We start from the raw sequence: 25,823 nt of genomic DNA on the forward strand, positions 1-25,823 counted from the left end.
CATGTGATGTACTTGTCTCAATATAACACTCATAATCGCGTAGTACACAGTATATGTGTAGCGGATGGCCTGTGCGAGGAAGATCTTGCTCATACGCTACTTTCACAAGCTGTTATCCCCGAAACACTGTGTCATACGTTAATGCTAGTATATGAAAAGAAAATCTAATTATTGGTAGCTTTTCTAACCAGTAATTACGTCCTACGAAATAATGATTTTAAAAAACAATTTACTTTCGTGATAGAAAGACAGTTGAACCGTTTTGTTTTTAACCCTCAGAAAACTTAACTTTACCCCCTGAGAGGTAAAACGTACTTTTCTGAGTGGTTGGGAACAACTGCACTTTATCACTTACATATTTAACAGTAAAAGTCCTTTGACACTTCCATGAGGTACTCCTGAAATTAATTTTTGTGGATTTTGTTCCATTACGAGCAACCCATCGAATTCTATCTGCAGGGAAGTCTTGAATCCAGTCACAAATGTGGTTCGATACTCGGTAAACCCGTATTTTGTTGCCTAAACGACAGTGCGGAACTGTGTGATGTGCCTTCCTGAAGTCAAGGAACGCGAAAACAACCTCGGACCTTTGTGTACGGTGCTCTCGATCTCATAGACAAAAAGAGCGAGCTGATTTCGAAACATCTCTGTTTGGGGAATCCGTGTTGGTTTTTATAGAGGCTATTTTCGTTCTCCATAAACATCATAGCACATTAGCATAAGCCATGTTCCATAATTCTGCAACACACTGACGTCAGCGGTTGTTGTTGTTGTGGTCTTCAGTCCTGAGACTGGTTTGATGCAGCTCTCCATGCTACTCTATCCTGTGCAAGCTTCTTCATCTCCCAGTACCTACTGCAACCTACATCCTTCTGAATCTGCTTAGTGTATTCATCTCTTGGTCTCCCTCTACGATTTTTACCCTCCACGCTGCCCTCCAATACTAAATTTGTGATCCCTTGATGCCTCAGAATATGACCTACCAACCGATCCCTTCTTCTAGTCAAGTTGTGCCATCAATTTCTCTTCTCTCCAATTCTATTCAATACCTCCTCATTAGTTATGTGATACAGCGAAAGCTTCTATTCTCTTCTTGTCTAAACTATTTATCGTCCATGTTTCACTTCCATACATGGCTACACTCCATACAAATACTTTCAGAAATGTCTTCCTGACACGTAAATCTATACTCGATGTTAACAAATTTCTCTCCTTCAGAAACGCTTTCCTTGCCATTGCCAGTCTACATTTTATATCCTCTCTACTTCGACCATCATCAGTTATTTTGCTCCCCAAATAGCAAAACTCATTTACTACTTTAAGCGTCTCATTTCCTAATCTAATTCCCGCAGCATCACCCGATTTAATTTGACTACATTCCATTATACTCGTTTTGCTTTTGTTGATGGTCATCTTGTATCCTCCTTTCAAGACACTGTCCATTCCGTTCAGCTGCTCTTCCAGGTACTTTGCTGTCTCTGACAGAATTACAATGTCATCGTCGAACCTCAAAGTGTTTATTTCTTCTCCATGGATTTAAATTCCAACTCCGAATTTTTCTTTTGTTTCCTTTACTGCTTGCTCAATATACAGATTGAATAACATCGGGGATAGGCTACAACCCTGTCTCACTCCCTTCCCAACCACTGCTTCCCTTTCGTACCCCTCGACTCTTATAACTGCCATCTGGTTTCTGTACAAACTGTAAATAGCCTTTCGCTCCCTGTATTTTACCCCTGCCCGTATACCTCCATAATTATTTGCATCTGTTCTGTGACCTTTCTTGAAAAAGGAGACGACCGCTGCCTCAGGAATTCCAGTCTGTCCTTAGATGGTGACCCTGTCGAAAGATAGCTGCAGGCGCTAGCGTGTACACAGTTACGTAAATAAATCAGTGTGGTACTATGTACTCGTACAGCCCCGGTGCATTAAGGAAGAAGGAATGAAGATTGGGATTTAATGTCCTGTCAAGATCAAGTTCACTACAGACGGAACACAAAAAAGCTTTGGGGAAGGATTGAGAGAGGAATCGGCTACGTTCCTTTCAAGGAACTATCCCAGCAAATGGCTTAAGCGAGTTTGGGAAAAACAGAGAAAACCTAAATCTGGATGACTGAATCGGGATTTAAATCTTAGATCTGCCAAATGCGAGTCTAGAATCTTACCTTTGCTCGTTCGGTGCCAGAGAGGTGAAGTTTATGCCGTCAAGTTACTGCAAACTATGTGTAAAGCTAGTCTCAAATTGCGTTGTTTCAAACGAGATATGTGAGCGCGCTTTAATCTATGAAAAATTACTGTGATTGCCGCTAAACGTTTGATGTGCATCCCTTCCATCCACTGACAATGAGGAGCGCACGAGCGGAAGAGCGATGGGTTAGAGAAAGCGTACTCACCGCTCATGAAGTTGTAGATGATGGGGTTGACGGCAGAGTTGGCGTAACACAGCCAGTGCGCCAACATGGAAATGATGCTAGTCGCGTCGTTCTGTGGAATATCCATCGTGTACCTGCAATCAGATACTATAGTTGGCACATAAATCGCACACACATGTATAATTTATGTTGATATAGAAAAAGTGTCCAATGAAAAGTGATGTAAGGTAATTGAAATCCTGAGTGAAACGAGTATACACTTAGAGAAATATACACTGTTATCAAAAGCAGCCGGACACCCCCCAAAAATATACGTTTTTCGTATTAGGTGCATTATGTTGTCACCTACTGCCAGGTATTCCACATCAGCGACCTCAGTAGTCACTGAACATCATGAGAGAGCCGAAAGGGGCGCTCCGCGGAACTCATGGACTTCGAACGTGGTCGGGTGATTGGGTGTCACTTGTGTCATACGTCTGTACACGAGATTTCCACACTCCTAAACATGCCTAGATCCACTGTTTCCGATGTCGTAGTGAAGTGGAAACGTGAAGGGATACGTACAGCACAAAAGCGTACAGGACGACCTCGTCTGTTGACTGACAGAGACCGCCGACAGTTTAAGAGGGTCGTAATGTGTAATAGGCAGACATCTATCTAGACCATCACACAGGGATTCCAAACTGGATCAGGATCCACTACAAGTACTTTGACAGTTAGGCGGGAGGTGAGTAAACTTGGATTTCATGGTCGAGCTGCTGCTCATAAGTCACACACCACGCCGGTAAATGCCAAAAGATGCCTCGCTTGGTTTAAGGAGTGTAAACATTGGACGCTTGAACAGTGGAAAAACGTTGTGTGGAGTGACGAATCACGGCACACAATGTGGCGATCCGATGGCAGGGTATGGGTATGGCGAATACCCGGTAAACATCATTTGCCAGCGTGTGTACTGCCAACAGTAAAATTCGGAGGCAGTGGTGTAATGGTGTTGTCGTGTTTTTCACGGAGTGGACTTGCAGCCCTTGTTGTTTTGAGTGGCACTATCACAGCACAGGCCTACATTGATGTTTCAAGCACCTTCTAGCTTCCCACTGTTGAAGAGCAGTTCAGGAATGGCGTTGCAACTTTCAACACAATCGAGCAGCTGTTCATAATTCACGGCCTGTGGTGGAGTGGTTACACACAATAATATACCTGTAATGTACTGGCCTGCACAAAGTCCTGACCTGAATCCTACAGGACACCTTTGGGAAGTTTTGGAACGCCGACTTCGTGCCAGGCCTCACCGACCGACATCGATACCTCTCCTCAGTGCAGCACTCCATGAAGAATGAGCTGCCATTCTCCAAGAAACCTTCCAGCACCTGACTGAACGTATGCCTGGGAGAGTGGAAGCTGTCACCCATGGCTAAGGGTGGACCAACACTATATTGAATTCCAGCATTATCGACGGAGGGTGCCATAAACTTGTTAGTCATTTTCAGCCAATGTCCGAATGCTTTTGATCACATAGTGTAGGTAATATACAAAATGTACGAGATGCAAGAGGGTACTATAGGGATCTAACAGTAAGAGAGAAATGCTCATCTTCAAAATTATTCAGTCTGTTTGTCGAAGAAGCAATGAAGGAAAGAGAGAACATTATGAGTAAGGTTAAAATTCAGGGTGAAAAGATGTCAATAATAAGATGACACTGCTATCCTCTATCAGTGTGAGGAAGAATCATAATACCTGGTGCATGGAATGAACAGTCTACTGAGCAAATAATGTGGATTGACAGCCAATCAAAGGTAGAAGAAAAAGCTGGAAGCAGCAGAAATGAGATTAATGAAAATTTCAAACTTCGTCGAGGAAGTATAGAAATTCTGCTACCTTGGATGGAAAATTATGAATGATGAACGAAGCAAAAAAAGCAGACAGACGTTTTTCCTCGCCAAAGATGTCTAATAATAGCAAACTTAGACCTTAATGCGAGAAAGAAATTTCTGGGAATGCACGTGGGACGTTCAATAAGTAATGCAACACATTTTTGTTCTCGGACAGTTTCGGTTAAAGAAATAAGGAATTTGTTATGCGACGTCGTGGAATATTCGTACACCAGCCCCCATTGTTTCATGAAGTTTGGATAGTTGGCGGCGCTATATGTAGCCTTCAAAATAGCTTCTGTAACGGAGATGCGTACCAATCACAGTGCTGTCATTTTCTTTTAGCTGATAACCAGAGCACGGAAAATATTCGTAGGTGCTTGCAATGTTTCTGTGAGACCTGGTAGTGAACAAAAGCTCGGTGAGTTGGCCAAAGTGTCTGTCATCGCGCCAACCTGACCGATCTCTTACGTGCCGGCCAGCTCTGGCTCCTGCAGTGTTGGGATGTGCGGACACTCTTATTCGAGGTGATAGACAGATCACAATCAAGCACTTCGCTGATGATTTGGACGTTTCTATTGGTAGCGCTGACACGCTCGCAGAAGGCCATAGATAGCAACGAGGGACCATCTGTGCGAAATTTCTTGCACGTTACGAGGCTGATCGTGACAGCTTTTTGTCTAGCCGTGAAACATGGGTTCATCACTTCGAATGGGAAACAAAACGGCAATCCATGGAGTGGCTCCACACCATCTCTCTACTGAAGAAAAGGTACAAAGCCGTACCCTCAGCCGGTATTGTCATGGCGACGGCCTTCTGGGACTTTGAAAGGGTTATTCTGTTTGATGTCCTCCTTCTTGGTGGAATGACCAACTCTGAAGTGTACTGTGCTACCCTCAGGAAATTAAAGAAACGACTTCAGCGTGTTCGTGACCACAAATATGCAAACGGACTTCTCCTTCTCCACGACATCGCGAGGCCTCAGACGAGTCTGCGCACCCCAGAGGAGTTCCCAAAACTTCATTCCTCATCCCACAGCCCGAACCTTGCATCTTCCGACTTGTATCTCTTTGACTCAATGAAGGATGTACTCCCCGGGACCCAGTACGTGGTTGATGGGGCGGTTGGTGATGCAGTATGACATTAGCTGGCTCTGAGCACTATGGGACTTAACATCTATGGTCATCAGTCCCCTATAACTTAGAACTACTTAAACCTAACTAACCTAAGGACATCACACAACACCCAGCCATCACGAGGCAGAGAAAATCCCTGACCCCGCCGGGAATCGAACCCGGGAACCCGGGCGTGGGAAGCGAGAACGCTACCGCACGACCACGAGATGCGGGCCTACATTAGCTCCGACGCCGACCAGCAGAGTGGTACCATGCAGGCATACAGGCCCTCCCATTGAACGGAGATTATGTTGCAAATAGGGTTTTGTATCTTAAAGAGTGGGAAATTATATTATGTATTGGAATCTTGAATGAAACCAACCTGCTTTCGGAAAAAAAAGGGTTGCATTACTTATCGAACGCCCCTCGAATGTCTGGAGTGCAGAGTAGTGTAGAAGTGAATCATGGATTGCTGAAAAATTGGGAAAGAAAGATCGATAAGGTACGGTTATGTGGAAAGTACTGATTATGAGAAGTGACAGGTTGATGGACTGCAGTATCGACCTCATCTTCATCGAGTGCACTCGGCACCGCTCGCAGCTATGTAGGAACTTTTAAGCCTCCCTCCAACTAGCGACCAGGAGAGATACCTCTTCCATTGCTCGCTGTCTCCGATGGAGGGGGGGGGGGAGGGGGCGGGGCGCCAGGTATACACGCAACCAGAGGACGCTAAGCTGACATGATCTCATTGCCCACAACTCTGACTGGTTGCCAAGTCGTTTTAAGCAGCCGCACTCACACCTTCGTTCCAGATTCAACGTTTCTACAGACATATCAGCCCTAGTACGGAAGTCTGCAAAGACAATACATCCATGTAGATCGATACTACTGAACTTCACGCTGCCCGGAGTGGCCGTGCGGTTCTAGGCGCTACAGTCTGGAACCGCGAGACCACTACGGTCGCAAGTTCGAATCCTGCCTCGGGCATGTATGTGTGTGATGTCCTTAGGTTAATTAGGTTTAAGTAGTTCTAAGTTCTAGGGGACTGATGACCTCAGAAGTTGAGTCCCATAGTGCTCAGAGCCATTTGAACCATTTTTTTTTGAACTTTACTCTGTGTCAGAGTCTTATCAGATTGCATTAACATTAAAGAATATTAAAATTATATTAATACGTTCACCTGCTAACGGCCGTTGATATATATCAACGGGGAAAGGTGAAAATGTGTGCCCCGACCGGGACTCGAAGCCGGGATCTCTTGCTTACATGGCAGACGCTCTATCCATCTGAGCCACCGAGGGCACAGAGGATATCGCGACGGCAAGGACTATCTCGCGTACGCCTCACGCGAGACCCATATTCTCACCTTGTCCGAAAGAGCAGACACCATATCCATATATTTAAGAATATTTGTTACTATCAAATTCATTACTCTTATATAACTCAGTACCACAAGTTATGTGTATTCTCATTATTAAGTGTACATATTGTAATTAAACTTACTAATGCGTTAGCCGGCCGCGGTGGTCTAGCGGTTCTAGGCGTTCAGTCCGGAACCGCGCGACTGCTACGGTCGCAGGTTCGAATCCTGCCTCGGGCATGGATGTGTGTGATGTCCTTAGGTTAGTTAGGTTTAACTAGTTCTAGGGGACTAATGACCTCAGAAGTTGAGTCCCATAGTGCTCAGAGCCATTTGAACCATTACTAATGCGTTACCTTTTTGATTGTGTTTATTGGCCACCTCAACTACCGATATTTCATAGGTCACGTGTTAACACATCAGGGGATAACTTACGTCGTACTACATGGAGTGGTAAGAGCAAAAACTGTAGGGAGAGGCTGCATACATACGACATAAGCTGAGATCGTTGGTTGCAAAAGTTGCTCTTACGGTACGTGATTGGCACAGGAGGGGGAATCATGATGAACAGTATAAATGTATCAAGAATGAAACTTTCACTCTGCAGCGGAGTGTGCGCTGATATGAAACTTCGTGGCAAATTAAAACTGTGCGCCGGATCGAGATTCAAACTCGGGGCTTTCTTCCAGAAGTGCTAGTTCTGCAAGGTTCGCAGGAGAGTTCCTCTGAAGTTTGGAAGAGGAGACCGGGTGCTCGCGGAAGTAAAGCTGTGAGGACGGGTCGTGGTTCGTGCTTGGGTAGCTCAGTTGGTAGAGCACCCGCCCGCCAAATGTAAAGGTTCCAAGTTCGAGTCTTGGTCCGGCGGAAAGTTTTAATCTGCCAGAAAATTTAATCATAAGTATCATCAGAATACTGACGACTCTTTCCTTAAGATAAATAAAGGAAATCAATCGTTATAAACATTCCAGAAAAGTTAGATGGTGTCTATAGCACATATGCCAATATCACGTAAGTCAGATATTTTTATGTCAGGAAAACGTTAAATTAGACCTCTGTATCTTATTTTGAAAAATATACAGCAGATTTTGATGTCAAATATAACAGAAATACCCGTGAAGTAGAGCTGCTTTCAGATTTTAATAGAAAGTCCTGATGATAAGTGCTGATACAGACTCCAGTTAGGATATAGTTATTCTTTTCTTGAATGGGTTATTAGATGCTTATCCATACATCGAAACAGATTTGCGTATGTTTATGACAGGTGAAAAATTAAACGTAGTGTCGGCAAAGTAAAGATGAAAGAAAACTACTTATGGTTGAGTACTAGGGCTATCCGAAAAGTAAGTTCCGATTGATCGCGAAATGGAAACCACTTCGAAAATGAGAAATATTTTATTTGCAACAGTTACTACAACTTTTATCCTTTGCTCTACACAGTCACCACTCCGACTTAGACATTTGTCGTAGCGTTCTTCCAACTTTCCAGTACCCTCGTCACAGGAAGGCAGCCGCCTGTGCTTCCGACGAATTCTCTACGCCTATCTGTAGCTCTTTGTCTATGTGAAAATGTTGTCATCATAGCCAGTAGTTAATGTGAGAAGAGATGAAACACAGAGTGAGCCAATTACCGGCTGTAGTGTGGGTGATAAAACGCTGCAAGCGCATTTTCATTGCCCCTGCGGATTGCTACCGAGGATTGTCACGAAGTAGGAACCGTATGACAGTTTCGTAATGTGGGCTGCATAACATCAGGTGAAATCTCTCACCAGGACCTCATACTTGGCGGGAGACACTATTTTCTACGCATCTTTATGTGCTTACCATGCGCTCAGAACTGAAAAGAGCGAAGTGATGCAACCGATAGGCATTCTACAGACGCTGTAGAACACATATGTGCAAAGCTTTATCAGATTTTCACAGTGGTTTTCATTTATTGACCGATCGGAACTTACTTTCCGAATATCCCTCGTATGTTTGAAGCAGACCGTCAAATTCAGCTGTCTTGTCGACAAATACGACACAGCCGCTAAATTTGGTTTCAATGACATTACCAACGAGATTGCTGCACTCAAAGCAAGGAGATGTAAAGTAAAATTATAATAACACAATTCTTGGAAAGAACTCTGTTCTCAGCACTTTATTTATAGCCTTTCTTCATTTATTTCTTATTACTGATTCATACATTGTTAATAATTTAATAGGAGCAATAAAATCTGTTCTTCATTATACATGATGATCAAATCGATGTACAGTAGTTATCACAAACAGTAAAACAGATTTTGTTTTACTCTCAAATCTTTCAGGAAGTCTGTGCAATCTGTAACTTATTCCACAGCTCATTTAACTAATATTTTTCAATTATACCCGTTTCTTTATAAATCTCATCTTACAAATTCTAAATTTCCTATTGTTGTATAGAAAAAGTCGCAGGAAGTTTTCGGAGGGAGGGAAGGGGGAGACGCTGCTTTGGCAGTTCTGCCAAGGGCGTAGGATCACCTCGGTACGGCTTTGGTTGGTGGACAAATAAGAAATTCTGTGTTTTGCTTTCACGCAGCAAGATACAGCTAGGACCCTTGCACGGCCTGATACTCCAGTGCAAATGACAGTTACATGCCATCCATGGTGTCACAGAGAAGGGCTCTCTTATTCACTGCGATTGAAGCAACACAGCGTTAGTCTTCAGTCATGGCGACATCAAAAAGGCGTTAAACTCGAATTCGTCTTCCTCAAGTGCCTATAATTAGCTTAGATGACTGTGGCAACTGTGTTTGTAGTGTAATGTCGAATGCGGGTTTTTATGTCGAAGTGCCGGGCAGTAATTTTATGGTGTTACAAATGTGCTTGATAATGAAGCTTAATAGAAATTAGCTAATCGCTCGATTAAATAAACATCGCGTTACAGCCTAATATGGACCATGTGGATCCCCACAAATACAAAATTACAAAGGTACGGATTAAACACAGGACGTTAATCTAATAACAAGAAGCCGTACAGATTTATTACTGAATGACACGAACCGATGGATAAGACATTGGATTCGCTATCGGTTTAAGAAATTTCCATCTTACGTCAAAGCGGTAGGTGGATCAAAACAAAATGTCACTCTGTGACCAAAACGGTAATGAAACAGAGGATGACAGACTAAAGGCCGAAATACTAAATGTCTTTTTCCAAAGCTCTTTTACAGAGGAAGTAGTTCCTTCACTAGATTGTCGCACAGATGACAAAATGGTAGATATCGAAACAGACGACAGAGGGATAGAGAAACAATTAAACTCTCCCAAAAGAGGAAAGGCCGCTGGACCTGATGGGATACCAGTTCGATTTTACACAGAGTACGCGAAGGAACTTGCCCCCCATCTTGCAGCGGTGTACCGTAGGTCTCTAGAAGAGCGTAGCGTTCCGAAGGATTGGAAAAGGGCACAGGTCATCCCCGTTTTCAAGAAGGGATGTCGAAGAAATGTGCAGAACTATAGACCTATATCTCTAACGTCGATCAGTTGAAGAATTTTGGAACACGTATTATGTTCGAGTATAATGACTTTTCTGGAAACTAGAAATCTACTCTGTAGGAATCAGCATGGGTTTCTAAAAAGACGATCGTGTGAAACCCAGGTCGCGCTATTCGTCCACGAGACTCAGAGGGCCATAGACACGGGTTCCCAGGTAGATGCCGTGTTTCTTGATTTCCGCAAGGCATTTGATACAGTTCCCCCCAGTCGTTTAATGAACAAAGTAAGAGCATATGGACTATCAGACCAATTGTGTGATTGGATTGAAGAGTTTATAGATAACAGAACGCAGCATGTCATTCTCAATGGAGAGTAGTCTTCCGAAGTAAGAGTGATTTCAGGTGTGCCGCAGGGGAGTGTCGTAGGACCGTTGCTATTCACAATATACATAAATGACCTTGTGTATGACATCGGAAGTGCACTGAGGCTTTTTGCGGATGATGCTGTGGTATATCGAGAGGTTGTAACAATGGAAAATTGTACTGAAATGCAGGAGGATCTGCAGCGAATTGGCGTATGGTGCAGGGAATGGCAATTGAATCTCAATGTAGACAAGTGTAATGTGCTGCGAATACATAGAAAGAAAGATCCCATATCATTTAGCTACAATATAGCAGGTCAGCAAGTGGAAGCAGTTAATTCCATAAATTATCTGGGAGTACGCATTAGGAGTGATTTAAAATGGAATGAGCATATAAAGTTGATCGTCGGTAAAGCAGATGCCAGACTGAGATTCATTGGAAGAATCCTAAGGAAATGCAATCCGAAAACAAAGGAAGTAGGTTACAGTACGCTTGTTCGCCCACTGCTTGAATACTGCTCAGCAATGTGGGATCCGTACCAGATAGGGTTGATAGAAGAGATAGAGAAAATCCAACGGAGAGCAGCGCGCTTCGTTACAGGATCATTTAGTAATCGCTAAAGCGTTACGGAGATGATATATAAACTCCAGTGGAAAAGACTGCAGGAGAGACGCTCAGTAGCTCGGTACGGGCTTTTGTTGAAGTTTCGAGAACATACCTTTACCGAGGAGTCAAGCAGTATATTGCTCCCTCCTACATACATCTCGCGAAGAGACCATGGGGATAAAATCAGAGAGATTAGAGCCCACACAGAGGCATACCGACAATCCTTCTTTTCACGAACAATAAGAGACTGGAATAGAAGGGAGAACGGATAGAGGTACTCAGTGTACCCTCCGCCACACACCGTCAGGTGGCTTGCGAGTATGGATGTAGATGTAGATGTAGATCGGTAATGCAGGGCTGTAATCCGCGTATGGACATTCTGACTTTTACCACAATTGCCCTTGATCGAGTATCCCTTCACAAAATACATAACTCATTTCCTTCCACATCTTCTTCCAACTCAAGCTTCGTAGATGTATTTAAATGTTTGTATGGGTCTAGAGAGTATTCGGAAACACAGATAGTTAATAATGAAAACAACGATGTTCCAGAAGTACTGCCACGTAAGGTATACAGGATGTCCAAGGAGGAATGGTTATTATTCAGGGATAGGACATGAACGATCATACGAAGCAAAACAGTGTAGTGAACATTGGCCTTAAAATGCGTACCTTAAGAGCTACGAGTACTTCTGCCTCTTCGAAACTGTGAAGCAAATCTCTTCTACTACAAGCTCTTTGGTTTCCATATTTTGGGAGGAGGTAGTTTGGTCCAAAACAAGAAAAAAAGGACTGGTATACATGGCCTTCAAAATGCACACCTTAAGAGGTATGAGCACTTGTTCAGAAGAAGACATGTGTTTCACAGAAGCGAAACTCTTAAGATATGCATTTTAGAGGCCATTTTCACGGGATATATTTTTTGTTTTGGTCCATACTACCACCTCTCAAAATATGTAATGCAAAGAGCTTGCAATAGAAGAGATTTGTTTCGTTTTATCGATGATGAGGGAATGCTCGTAGATCTAAGGTATGAATTTTAGAGCCCGTGTTTAGTGTTCTTTTTTGCTTTTAGTGATAACTCCTGTCAGATACCTGCATAGTGCCCATCCCTCTTGAGACAACCCGTACATATCTAGGTATAAGGAAGGTGTCAGTAAATCAGGGTAATGCAAAAGGAACTTTAAAAGCCGGCCGCGTTGGTCTAGCGATTCTAGGCACTCAGTCCGGAACCGCGCGACTGCTATGGTCGCAGGTTCGAATCCTGCCTCGGGCATGGATGTGTGTGATGTCCTTAGGTTAGTTAGGTTTAAGTAGTTCTAAGTTCTAGGGGACTGATGACCACAGATGTTAAGTCCCATAGTGCTCAGAGCCATTTGAACCGTTTGAACTTTCAAAATGATTTGCAGAATATTTTCAAAGAAAGACAATGGCGTAAAACTGAAACTATGATTTTAATGTTCTACTTCACAAAAAAAAGTACAGTTAAAACATAAACAGGCCAGCTCCATTTCTCACAAATACCACCTTCTGTACGTTGATCAGAATAACAAAAGTGACTGACGTGTAGAAGTTTACTGGGCTGCTACCATAGCAACAACCAATCAGAAAACGCACTTCTGTTCGCAGTTGTCAAATCGCTCTGCTACCGCAGGTGGCGGTTACTGTAGCCGCTTGCAGGCGACTCTTGCGGCCGCTAACCTGTTACCATCCTCTTCTTTGAGTTTTTTGTTTCTCCGTGCGGCTGGTTTATTTTGTGCTGCAGACTGCCTGTAGCTTGCAGCGGAGGTGTGCAGATTAGTGTGGTTGCTAAATGGAAAGATCGACGATCTGCTCACGTTTCGCGTGGTCACACAGGTGAGTTTATGAGCTCGCTGCGGGAATATTTCGAGGAGAGACAATGGTGCGACTCTGCTGCCCTAACGAAGTCGAGAGAACACCAGATGCTTTGAAGCCTGATAAAAACACTGCCGTGAAAGTTTGAAAGGAAAAACACCGTGCAGAACAGGAAGGAGCTGTTTCATCTAAGCTACGGACAGCCAGTAAAAAGAGGAAGACAAGACAACGAACAACGAAGTTGGACTCATTCCAAAAAAGATGTTCGTCACCACATATTCGGACTTTATGAGAGAGAAGAACACCAAACTAGAAAAAAAGACTATGCGTTACTCTTCGCGAGACAGAGCTAATCGGCAGCAGCAAGACTTTTTTGTTAACTGTAGTCAGTTCGCGCGGTTTATTATGCAAACAAATTAATGGACGCAAAATTATAATGGAAAAAAAATGAAATCGTTATTAAGATACCGTTTGGAGACATTGTGTGTCTCGATGGAACGAGGAAGTGACTCTAAACTAACATTTATCCTTTGCCATAATTCGCTTGTCTGAAGTGCTTGTAGACATGGTTTGTGTTACATATTTTTAGTGAGTGTCGCCTACCGCACTTCCATAATAAATCTCATTTAGTTGTTAAGGAATATCTCTTTGCACAAGCATGTAATATTTTCACACTACAGTGATTGGTAGGTACTTAAGCAGTGAATATTGTTTTAAATGTTGCTAGTTATTGTATTCACTAGAAGGATTCAGATCCATCTGAGCGCCATTTTCGCATAGAATACGCCAACTAAACGTGAATCATAATGATAATTGTAAAAGACAGTACACGTCCTGTTGCTTTTGTTGAGACATGTAAATAATAGGAGAACGGTATCATTTTATACACAGTAGTGCGTTCGTCGAGCGACGAGGATATTACGATACTGTAAAGTGAACTCAATAATTTCCTTTAAAAGTCAGCGTGAGAAAATAGTACGAAGCGCACAGCGGCTGCTGCTGGTGCCATACTGCACGCACGCGTCGGCAAACCGACAATGCCCCCTTCACGCTCAACTGTTTCGCTGTCAATCAGCTTTTGTCCGTAAATGAGTACGAAATTATACGCAGATCAAAATAACAGAGTGATGCCTATGCCGCTGAGGACTTTCTGTGAAACGAAACGGAATTCCATCAAGGCCTGGCGTGTTATTTATTTTATACTGATTCGTTGTTTTCCAACACCATGGATGCTCATTTCTGTGCAATACATTTGATAGTCTGTGGGGCTGTCAAACAACGATCATTCTGTGTAACATTCTTGTGTGAACGATTTTTTAAAATAGGGTACGAGTTTTAAGACTTCGGGTTTCCTTTTCCTGTCTCTTACTTCCGCACCAGACAGGTCGACCAGTCACTGGACAGGAGTTTTCGACCTACTTATTTATTTATTTATTTATTTATTTATTTATGCATTTATTTTACCTGGCAAGATTAGGGCCTTCAGGCCCTCTCTTACACCTAACCAGGCATACTCAGATTCAACAAATTGCAGTGTCTACAGAAAATTAGGACATATAACATGTTATACAGTGTTAATGTTAAAGAAAAAAATAGAGATTATAAAAGTAGTACAATGATAATTACAACAATCAAAAAATAATTATAACAATCAAGAATAATAAAAATAATAATAATAATAATAATAATAATAATAATGACTATGTATATGAAAGTAAACATATTTTTTTTTTATATGAGTGTCAGTCCTATTGCTAGTTGGGAATTTTCTCGTTATATGCAGCTTGTGAGTTATTCTCATCAAGCAGAGACATAAGACGATGGAATGGGGTGAAAGAGATATAGAAGAGGTAGATAGGTTAGAGGAAGAGAAATAGAATGGTAAAATTCGAAGCTATGATGGAGAGGTGAAAGAAAAAGATGAGGGGGGGGGCACAACAATGGTGGCTATACCGTCCCTAATATGTAAGTCTTAAGTTCCCTCTTGAGATCTGACGTAAGATAAAGATTCTCGGACAGATTTTTCACTTACGTATGATGATGGAAGTTGTTGCGGATGATAATTTTCTGCTAATTTTTGCCTCTCGACATTCATCCATCCTTTTCTGAACTTATTATTAAACCAGTTTCAGTTTTTCCCGTCTTTACTCAGAATGTTCTTTTTTTTTTTTGAGTCATCAATGTTCTGTTTGGTCGCCACGAATTTCTCTCCTGTGCCAACCACTTCATCTCAGAGTAGCACTCGCAACATACGTTCCCAATTATTTATTGTTTGTGTACCAAACTATGTCCACTACAGTTTTTACGCTACGCTTTACCTGCAACTCCATCTGGTACCACTGAAGGTAATGCCTGTTGTATTAACGAATGTCCTGTCATCTTCACCATTCTTCTTGTCAGTGTTTCCCATATGTTCCTTTCTTCGCCGATACGCGGAAACCGCCTCATTCTTTGTCTTATCAGTCCATCTAATTATCAACATTCTGCTGTAGCAACACATCCCAAACGCTTAGATTCTCTTGGGCTGTGGTATTCCGCGGCTCACTATCATACAAAGTTGTACTCAAACTTACATTCTCAGAAGCTTTTTCCTCAGGTTAAGACCTATTCGTATGCCTATGTTTTCTTTTGGTCACGAATGCCCTCTTCACCTGTGCTAATTTTTATAATCTTATTGTTTCGTTCGTCTCCTTTTTCCTTCATCTGTAATGTGTTACTTTGCTTCCAAGGTAGCAGAATTCCTTACTTCGTCCACTTTCCTGATCACCAATGTTGAAGTTTAGTTTCTCGTTATTTTCATCTCTGCTTCTCGTTACTTTCGTCTTTGTTCGGTCTCCTCTCAATCCGTCTTTCTGGTCGACATATCCTATGAACGTGTCTTGATTTTTCTTTAGTATTGCTACTATTATCAAACGCAACGTCAGAATTGTCTCTCTGATGCCTTTACCCCTTTTAAAACCAAACTCGCCGTCATCTAACAGATCCTCAAATTTCTTTTCTATTCTTCTGTAAATTCTTCTTATTAACTTGGATGCGTGAGCTGTCAAGATGGTTGTGCGATAATTCTCGCACTTATCTGTCTTTGGTGCCTTTGGAACTGTTGGATGATGTTTTCCAAATGTCTGATGCTATGTCGTAAGTATCGTAGATGCTAGACATCAACATGAACTGTCGTTTGGTTGCCACTTCCCCAGTGATTTTAGAAATTGTGGTGGGATGTATGTAAGCTTTCTGTGGTATTTGATCTTAATTTTTCCAGAGCTATAATCGTGGATCCCCGGTCTCTTCAATGTCTAATCTAATTTCTTCCTATATCATGTCATTAGCCAATCCCTCTCAATAACAAAGGTCTTTAGTGTACTCTCTCCACCTATCCACTCTTGCTTCTGTGCTTAACCGTGGAGTTCCCATTGAACTCCTAATGTTGCCGCCCTTGCGTCTCATTTCACCGGCGGTTGTTTTGAATATTCTTGAGTCAGTCTTTCCAACAATAATTTGTTTTTCTTTTTTGTCATATTTTTTCTGCTGCCATTTCGCCTTGCCTCTCTTGCACTTCTTATTTATTTCACTGTTAAGTGGTTTATGTTGTGGTACTCCAGTATTTCCCTGAACATTGTTGTTGTTCCTTTTTCCTCGATCAGTTGAAGTATTTCTTCTGTTACCCGAGGTTTCTTCTCAATTGCTTTCCTAATACCCATGTTTGTCTTTCCAGTTTCCGTGATTTCTCTTTTTAGGGATGTCCAGTCCTCTTCAACTGAAATGCTTATTGTAGTACTCCTTATCGCATTACCCACATTTTAACGAATTTCAAACGCGTCTCATCCTTCCTTAGTGCATCAGTATCCCACATACTTCCACACTGATTATTTCGTATGATTCTCTTAGACTCCTGTCTCCTCTTCATCATTATTAAGTCGTTCCAGGTATGCCTTACAATCAATTTTCTGATTTCGGAATCTATCTGATCATCATGTAACCCAATTGGAATCTTTCTGTATCTCCGGGCCTTTTCAACATATACCTCGTCCATTTGTGAATCTTGAACAGAGTATTCGCTATTACTAGCTGATATTTAATGCAGATATCAATTAGTTTTTCTTCTCTCTCGTCCCTGCTACATTGGCCACTTTCTCCCAAGCCCTTTCATCTACTCCTTGCCCTAAAATCTCCTTCCAATCCCCAATATTAGATTTCTCATCTCCCTTTATGTACTGAATTACCCTTTCAGCATCCTCATATTCTTTCTCTATCTCTTCATCCTGTGCTTGTCACGTCGGCATGTACCTAAGCTACAGTTGTTAGCATTATTTTGCACGGCATACGCGACGTATACTTACCTAGAGCGGCATGTACCTCAGCTGCAGTTGTTAGCATTGCTTTGCACGGCTTACGCGACATATCTAGAAGGTGAAGTACGATACTTTAAACTTTGCCCACTACATCACATTCGAATTAAAAGCCATCTATTCGTTTCGTAAGAAGGATTTTTACACCTGTTTGTCTATTCTGCGGAGCATAAAACGTCATTTAATGTTTTTGATGGATTTATTGATCCTAGTAGCCATCATGGTTATAATTACATCATAATCTCTAAACCCTGCCTTTTTACTAACCGTTGATAGGCTCAGCTCTGTTTGTCCCCACGAGGGTTAAAATATTTCTTAAGCATGAGGCATAGAACTAGATGGCCAAGGCATTTTTGAATAAAATATTCATTACTATTTCTCCTGATTTCCTGTTCGTTCCACCAGCACATAGTCTATACTTGCTAGGTTAAAGTCTCCTCCTGCTACTATTTAGTACAAGAAGAGTCCAGGTGGCGAGTAAAGACATCTTGGCCAGTAAAGGCGTCGACCGAGCGAGGTGGCGCAGTGGTTAGACACTGGACTCGCATTCGGGAGGACGACGGTTCAATCCCGCGTCCGGCCATCCTGATTTAGGTTTTCCGTGATTTCCCTAAATCACTCCAGGCAAATGCCGGGATGGTTCCTCTGAAAGGGCACGGCCGACTTCCTTCCACATCCTTCCCTAAACCGATGAGACCGATGACCACGCAGTCTGGTCTCCTTGCCCAAACAACCAACCAACCAACCAGTAAAGGCGTCTGGTGACTAATTTTAAAGCGTATCTGTATAAACTCGCAAACATATAAGTGCGTATTAAGTTTGAATTTGGACGTTACCCGACTCATTTTATTGCAAAGAATACACTGATCCTTGGGAAATTTAAACTATCTTTTCGCTATAGTTTTCGTATCTTATTAAATACTTAGAAACTTTGTACCTCAAATTTTATCCAGTATAATTTGGGCACAAATATTTGCTGAAAAATGGTGAATTGTGGGTCTTTGTTACAAACGCTTGAGCAAACAATTAGAATTTTGATATTCTCACTGGATGCAATATGTTGGCAACACGATTTTTTCCTTGATATGTGAACTGGAAAGTTGTTATCTGATGACTTCGAAATTACATCTGTCCTAGAAAACCGTCATATGCTTTCCAAGTGTACTCTGCTACTCAGATAGCAGCTTCCATTGTGTAGTGCAACCTGTCCTGTCGTGTGGAGTCTGGCCTCCAACACATATACATCTACATCTACATTCATACTCCGCAAGCCACCTGACGGTGTGTGGCAGGGGTACCTTGAGTACCTCTATCGGTTCTCCCTTCTATTCCAGTCTCGTATTGTTCGTGGAAAGAAGGATTGTCGGTATGCCTCTGTGTGGGTTCTAATCTCTCTGATTTTATCCTCATGGTCTCTTCGCGAGATATACGTAGGAGGGAGCAATATACTGCTTGACTCCTACGTGAAGGTATGGTCTCGAAACTTCAACAAAAGCCCGTACCGAGCTACTGAGCGTCTCTCCTGCAGAGTCTTCCACGGGAGTTTATCTATCATTTCCGTAACGCTTTCGCGATTACTAAATCATCTACATCTACAGCTACATCTACATGATTACTTTGCAATTCACATTTAAGTGCTTGGAAGAGGGTTCATCGAACCACAATCATACTATCTCTCTACCATTCCGCTCCCGAACAGCGCGCGGGAAAAACGAACACCTCAACCTTTCTGTTCGAGCTCTGATTTCTCTTATTTTATTTTGAAGATCATTCTACCTATGTAGGTTGGGCTCAACAAAATATTTTCGCATTCGGAAGAGAAAGTTGGTGACTGAAATTTCGTAAATCGATCTCGCCGCTACGAAAAACGTCTTTGCTTTAATGACTTCCATCCCAACTCGCATATCATATCTGCCACACTCTCTCCCCTATTACGTGATAATACAAAACGAGCTGCCCTTTTTTGCACCCTTTCGATGTCCTCCGTCAATCCCACCTGGTAAGGATCCCACACCGCGCAGCAATATTCTAACAGAGGACGAGCGAGTGTAGTGTAAGCTGTCTCTTTAGTGGACTTGCTGCATCTTCTAAGTGTCCTGCCAATGAAACGCAACCTTTGGCTCGCCTTCCCCACAAAATTATCTATGTGGTCTTTCAACTGAAGTTGTTCGTAATTTTAACACCCAGGTACTTAGTTGAATTGACAGCCTTGAGAATTGTACTATTTATGGTCGTCGGATGACCTTACCAGACGGTAAATTACAATATCATCTATGAACAACCTAAGAGAACTGCTCGGATTGTCACCCAGGTCATTTATATAGATCAGGAACAGCAGAGGTCCCAGGACGCTTCCCTGGGGAACACCTGATATCACTTCAGTTTTACTCGATGATTTGCCGTCTTTTACTACGAACTGCGACCTTCCTGTCACGAATCCAGGCGCACAACTGAGACGATACCCCATAGGCCCGCAGCTTGATTAGAAGTCGCTTGTGAGAAACGGTGCCAAAAGCTTTCCGGAAATCTAGAAATACGGAATGAACTTGAGATCCCCTGTCGATAGCGCCCATTACTTCGTGCGAATAAAGAGCTAGCTGCGTTGCACAAGAACGATGTTTTCTGAAACCATGCTGATTACGTATCAATAGGTCGTTCCCTTCGAGGTGATTCATAATGTTTGAATACAGTATATGCTCCAAAACGCTACTGCAAACCGACGTCAATGATATAGGTCTGTAGTTCGATGGATTACTCCTACTACCCTTCTTAAACACTGGTGCGACCTGCGGAATTTTCCAATCTGTAGGTACAGATCTATCGGTGAGCGAGCGGTTGTATATGATTGCTAAGTAGGGAGCTATTGTATCAGCGTAATCTGAAAAGAACCTAATCGGTATACAATCTGGACCTGAAGACTTGCCCGTATCAAGCGATTTGAGTTGCTTCGCAACCCCTAAGGTATCTACTTCTAAGAAACTCATGCTAGCAGCTGTTCGTGCTTCAAATTCTGGATTATTCCATTTGTCTTCCCTGGTGAAGGAATTTCGGAAAACTGCGTTCAATAACTCCGCTTTAGCGGCACAGTCGTCGGTAACAGTACCATCGGCACTGCGCAGCGAAGGTATTGACTGCGTCTTGCCGCTTGTGTACTTTACATACGACCAGAATTTCTTCGGATTTTCTACCAAATTTCGAGACAATATTTCGTTGTGGAACCCATTAAAGGCATCTCGCATTGAAGTCCGTGCCAAATTTCGGGCGTCTGTAAATTTTAACGAATCTTCGGGATTTCGCGTTCTTCTGAACTTCGCATGCTTTTTCTGTTACCTCTGCAACAGCGTTCGGACCTGTTTTGTGTACCATGGGGGATCAGTTCCATCTCTTACCAATTTATGAGGTATGAATCTCTCAATTGCTGTTGCTACTATATCTTTGAATTTGAGCCACATCTCCTCTACATTTGCATAGTCAGTTCGGAAGGAATGGAGATTGTCTCTTAGGAAGGCTTGTAGTGACACTTTATCCGCTTTTTTAAATAAAACTATTTTGCGTTTTTTCTGGTGGATTTGGAAGAAACGGTATTGAGCCTAGTTACAACGACCTTGTGATCACTAATCCCTGTATCAGTCATGATGCTCTCTATTAGCTCTGGATTGTTTGTGGCTAAGCGGTCAAGTGTGTTTTCGCAACCATTTACAACTCGCGTTTGTTCGTGTACTAACTGCTCGAAATAATTTTCGGAGAAAGCATTTAGGACAATCTCGGAAGATGTTTTCTGCCTACCACCGGTTTTGAACAAGTATTTTTGCCAACATATCGAGGGAAGGTTGAAGTCCCCACCAACTATTACCGTATGAGTGGGGTATTTATTTGTTACGAGACTCAAATTTTCTCTGAACTGTTCAGCAACTATATCATCGGAGTCTGGGGGTCGGTAGAAGGAGCCAATTATTAACTGAGTTCGGCTGTTAAGTATAACCTCCACCCATACCAATTCGCACGGAGTATCTACTTCGACTTCACTACAAGATAAACCACTAATGACAGACAGAAACGTCCCACCATCAATTCTGCCTAATCTATCTTTCCTGAACACTGTCTGAGACTTCGTAAAAATTCCTGCAGAACTTATTTCAGGATTTAGCCAGCTTTCTGTACCAATAACAAATCAGCTTTTGTGCTTTCTATTAGCGCTTGAAGATCAGGTTTCCCAGCACAACTACAACAATTTACAACTACAGTTCCGACTGTTCCTGGATCCAAGCACGTCCTGTATTTGCCATGCACCCTTTGAGATTGCAGCCCACCCCGTACTTTCCCAAGGCCTTCTAACCTAAAAAACCGCCCACTCCACGCCACACAACCTCCGCTACCCGTGTAGCCGCCAGCTGAGTGTAGTGAACTCCTGACCTATTCAGCGGAACCCGAAACCCCACCACCCTATGGCGCAAGTCAAGGAATCTGCAGCCAACACGGTAGCAAAACCGTCTGAGCCTCTGATTCAGACCCTCCACCCGGCTCTGTACCAAAGGTCCGCAGTCGGTTCTGTCAAGGATGCTGCAGATGGTGAGCTCTGCCTTCATCTCGTAAGCAAGACCGGCAGCCTTCAGCAAATCAGACAGCCGCTGGAATCCAGAGAGAATTTCCTCAGATCCAAAGCGACACACGTCATTAGTGCCGACATGTGCCACCACCTGCAGCTGGCTGCACCCTGTGCTCTTCATGGCATCCGGAAGGACCCTTTCCACATCAGGAATGACTCCACCCGGAATGCACACGGAGTGCACACTGGATTTCTTCCCCACCTTAGCCGCCATATCCCTAAGGGGCCCCATTACGCGCCTAACATTGGAGCTCCCAACTACCAATAAGCCCACCCTCTGCGATTGCCCGGACTTTGAAGGCTGAAAATCATCCTCTGAAACAGGGCAGGCAGCTGCATCTGGCTCAGCCAGAGACAGTACCTGAAACCTGTTTGTCAGACGCACCGGGGAGACTTTCTGATCAGCCTACGGGACGTCTTTCACTGCCTGCCATGCCTTGGAACGACGTCCCAATCATCCACAGGCGAGGGCTCAGCCCCACTGCGGGCAGCAACCGGGGCAACCACAGCGGCAGATCGATCTGGGGACAGACGAGACGAGGTTGACATCCCCGTGATACCCAAGTATGGCTCTCCACAGTGGTGGCCATTGGCAACAGCCTCAAGCTGCACGACCGAAGTCAGCGCCGCCTGCAGCTGTGAGCGAAGGGATGCCAACTCAGCCCTCATCCGAACACAGCAATCACAGTCCCTGTCCATTCTAATCGATGTTGAACAACAGTTATTGAAACACGAGTCCATGCCTAGATAATGCAAGGGAAGCACGCAAAGAATGTATGAACTAACCTGTACAAATGTCTAACGACTAAGCTACAATCTGCCTGAATTTACTCGAAATTACACCTCATATACGAAACTCACATGCAATTTAAGTAAGAATCTACGAAGTAAACACAGAAAAGAAGCTATAGACGTATATTTCTGCGCTGTCGATGTGAACCAACTTGAAGCTCAGGCCACAGTGGTCTCTGAGAGGCTACTAGACAGACAAGTGCCACTGACATACCAAAACAAAACAAATGCCTAACGACTGCGCAACAATCTGCCTGAATTACACCTCCTATACGAAAATCACACGCAATGTAAGTAAGAATCTACGAAATAAACACAGGAAAGAAGCTATATACGTATCTTTCTGCTCTCCGTCGGATCTTCTGTATCTCTTCTATCAACCCTATCTGGTACGGATCCCACACTGGTGAGCAGCATTCAAGCAGTGGGCGAACAAGTGTACTGTAACCTACTTCCTTTGTTTTAGGATTGCATTTCCTTAGGATTCTTCCAATGAATCTCAGTCTGGTATCTGCTTTACTGACGATCAACTTTATATGATCATTCCATTTAAAATCACTCCTAATGCGTACTCCCAGATAATTTATGGAATTAACTGCTTCCACTTGCTGACCTGCTATATTGTAGCTAAATGATATGGGATCTTTCTTTCTATGTATTCGCAGCACATTACACTTGTCTACATTGAGATTCAATTGCCATTCCCTGCACCATACGTCAATTCGCTGCAGATGCTCCTGCATTTCAGTACAATTTTCCATTGTTACAACCTCTCGATATACCAGAGCATCATCCGCAAAAAGCCTCAGTGCACTTCCGATGTCATCCACAAGGTCATTTATGTATATTGTGAATAGCAACGGTCCTACGACACTCCCCTGCGGCACACCTGAAATCACTCTTACTTCGGAAGACTACTCTCCAGTGAGAATGACATGCTGCGTTCTGTTATCTATAAACTCTTCAATCCAATCACACAATTGGTCTGATAGTCCATATGCTCTTACTTTGTTCATTAAACGACTGTGGGGAACTGTATCAAATGCCTTGCGGAAGTCAAGAAACACGGCATCTACCCGGGAACCCGTGTCTATGGCCCTCTGAGTCTCGTGGACGAATAGCGCGACCTGGGTTTCACACGATTGTCTTTTTAGAAACCCATGCTGATTCCTACAGAGTAGATTTCTGGTTTCCAGAAAAGTTATTATACTCGAACATAATACGTGTTCCAAAATTCTTCAACTGATCGACGTTAGAGATATAGGTCTATAGTTCTGCACATTTCTTCGACGTCCCTTCTTGAAAACGGGGATGACCTGTGCCCTTTTCCAATCCTTCGGAACGCTACGCTCTTCTGGGGACCTACGGTACACCGCTGCAAGAAGGGGGGCAAGTTCCTTCGCGTACTCCTTGTAAAATCGAACTGGTATCCCATCAGGTCCAGCGGCCTTTCCTCTTTTGGGAGAGTTTAATTGTTTCTCTATCCCTCTTTCGTCTATTTCGATATCTACAATTTTGTCATCTGTGCGACAATCTAGTGAAGGAACTACAGTGCAGTCTTCCTCTGTAAAAGAGCTTTGGAAAAAGACATTTAGTATTTCGGCCTTTAGTCTGTCATCCTCTGTTTCATTACCGTTTTGGTCACAGAGTGACATTTTGTTTTGATCCACCTACCGCTTTGACATAAGACGGAAATTTCTTAAACCGATAGCGAATCCAATGTCTTATCCATCGGTTCGTGTCATTCAGTAATAAACCCTAAGAAATCAATTTACTGTAGAGAGTTAATCAAGTTTTAACTAGATTGCTAATTCACTAAAGGCGGCTGACAGCTGACACTTCTTGTTGAAAACAATGAAAGTAGCACTACCTGTCTCTGGACTGTCCAGGTTCAGGAATCTGCAGCCAAAGACAATCGCAGAATCGACAAAGCTTCTGGTTGTGACCCTCCAACCGGCTCCAAACCAGAGGACACCCAATCAAAGGTACAATATTGCAAATGTTAAGTCCAGTTTGCGCACAGTGAATAGGCCCAGCTTGCATCCAGTGAATAGGCGTTCACCAGTTCTGCCAACTGTCTGTAAGAACTGAGGATGGCCTTAAAATTCAAGCAACAGGTGTCATTGATACTGAAATGAGCTGAAATGCGAAGATGACAGCACCATGCACTCTCGATAGCAGCAGGCAGATACACTGGTAGATATAATGACAGCACATCGGTTGGCTTTCTTGCCTTAGATTTTGCTCCATAACCAACTTAAGATTGCAACTCTCGACAAATAAGGGTCCCCCTCCCCCTAGTGTCCACTCAGGTCCTACTGTAGAAGTGGACACATGTTCTTTTTTTTGTGTCATCAGTCTTCTGACTGGTTTGATGCGGCGCACCAGGAATTTCTCTCCCATGCGAGCCTTTTCATCTCAGAGTAGCACTCGCAACCTATGCCCTCACTTATTTGCTGGATATGTCCCAATCTCTGTCTCCCTCTACATTTTTACCCTCCACATCTCCCTGTAGTGCCATGGAAGTTATTCCCTGATGTCTTAACATATGTCGTATCATCCTGCACACCTTCTTTTTGTCAGTGTTTTCCATATATTCCTTTCCTCGCCGGTTCTGCGGAGATCCTCCTCATTCTTTACCTTGTTACATTGTCGTACATAAGGTGAATGAGAGGCGTCAGATGGACAGCCCTCATATTTGTTCTCTGTCTTGAGGAAAGTGGACCAGAGATAATCCAGAATACATCGTGACGAATGCAATAAAACCTTATCGGGTACTGTGGAAGGTGCCTCGGCAGCAGAGCTCGTAATCCGAGCATGTGATACTCGAAGGATACTATTTGGTTCTTCACTTGTTGCACAAACATTACACACCAATCCAGCTACCTGAAACGTATTGAACTCTTGACGAACCACGGCCAGCTCCTTCTACGTCTACATAAAGAGACTCCAAATCGCAGTGAAGTGCACGGTAGAGGGTACTTAGCAAGGTACCACATATTAGGGTTTCTTCCCGTTCCAATTGCATATGGAATAGTGTAAGAATGATTGATTCAGTGCGTCCTGTAATTGGTTTTAGCATCACAGTTCTTACGAGAGAGATACGAA

The 25,823-nt window shown here is 43.1% G+C and overlaps 1 protein-coding gene across 1 annotated transcript in view; it reads right to left on the minus strand.

The window, feature by feature from the left end:
- Positions 1–25,823, minus strand: part of LOC124620014 (orexin receptor type 2-like) — a 144,868-nt gene that overhangs the window by 51,985 nt on the left and 67,060 nt on the right. The window contains exon 5 of the mRNA XM_047146680.1: positions 2,394–2,506. Within this exon, the coding sequence (XP_047002636.1) occupies positions 2,394–2,506 (113 nt within the window). The remainder of the gene's footprint in view (positions 1–2,393; positions 2,507–25,823) is intronic.

The sequence above is a fragment of the Schistocerca americana genome, chromosome 6 (genome assembly GCF_021461395.2).
Source record: "Schistocerca americana isolate TAMUIC-IGC-003095 chromosome 6, iqSchAmer2.1, whole genome shotgun sequence".
NCBI lineage: Eukaryota > Metazoa > Arthropoda > Insecta > Orthoptera > Acrididae > Schistocerca > Schistocerca americana.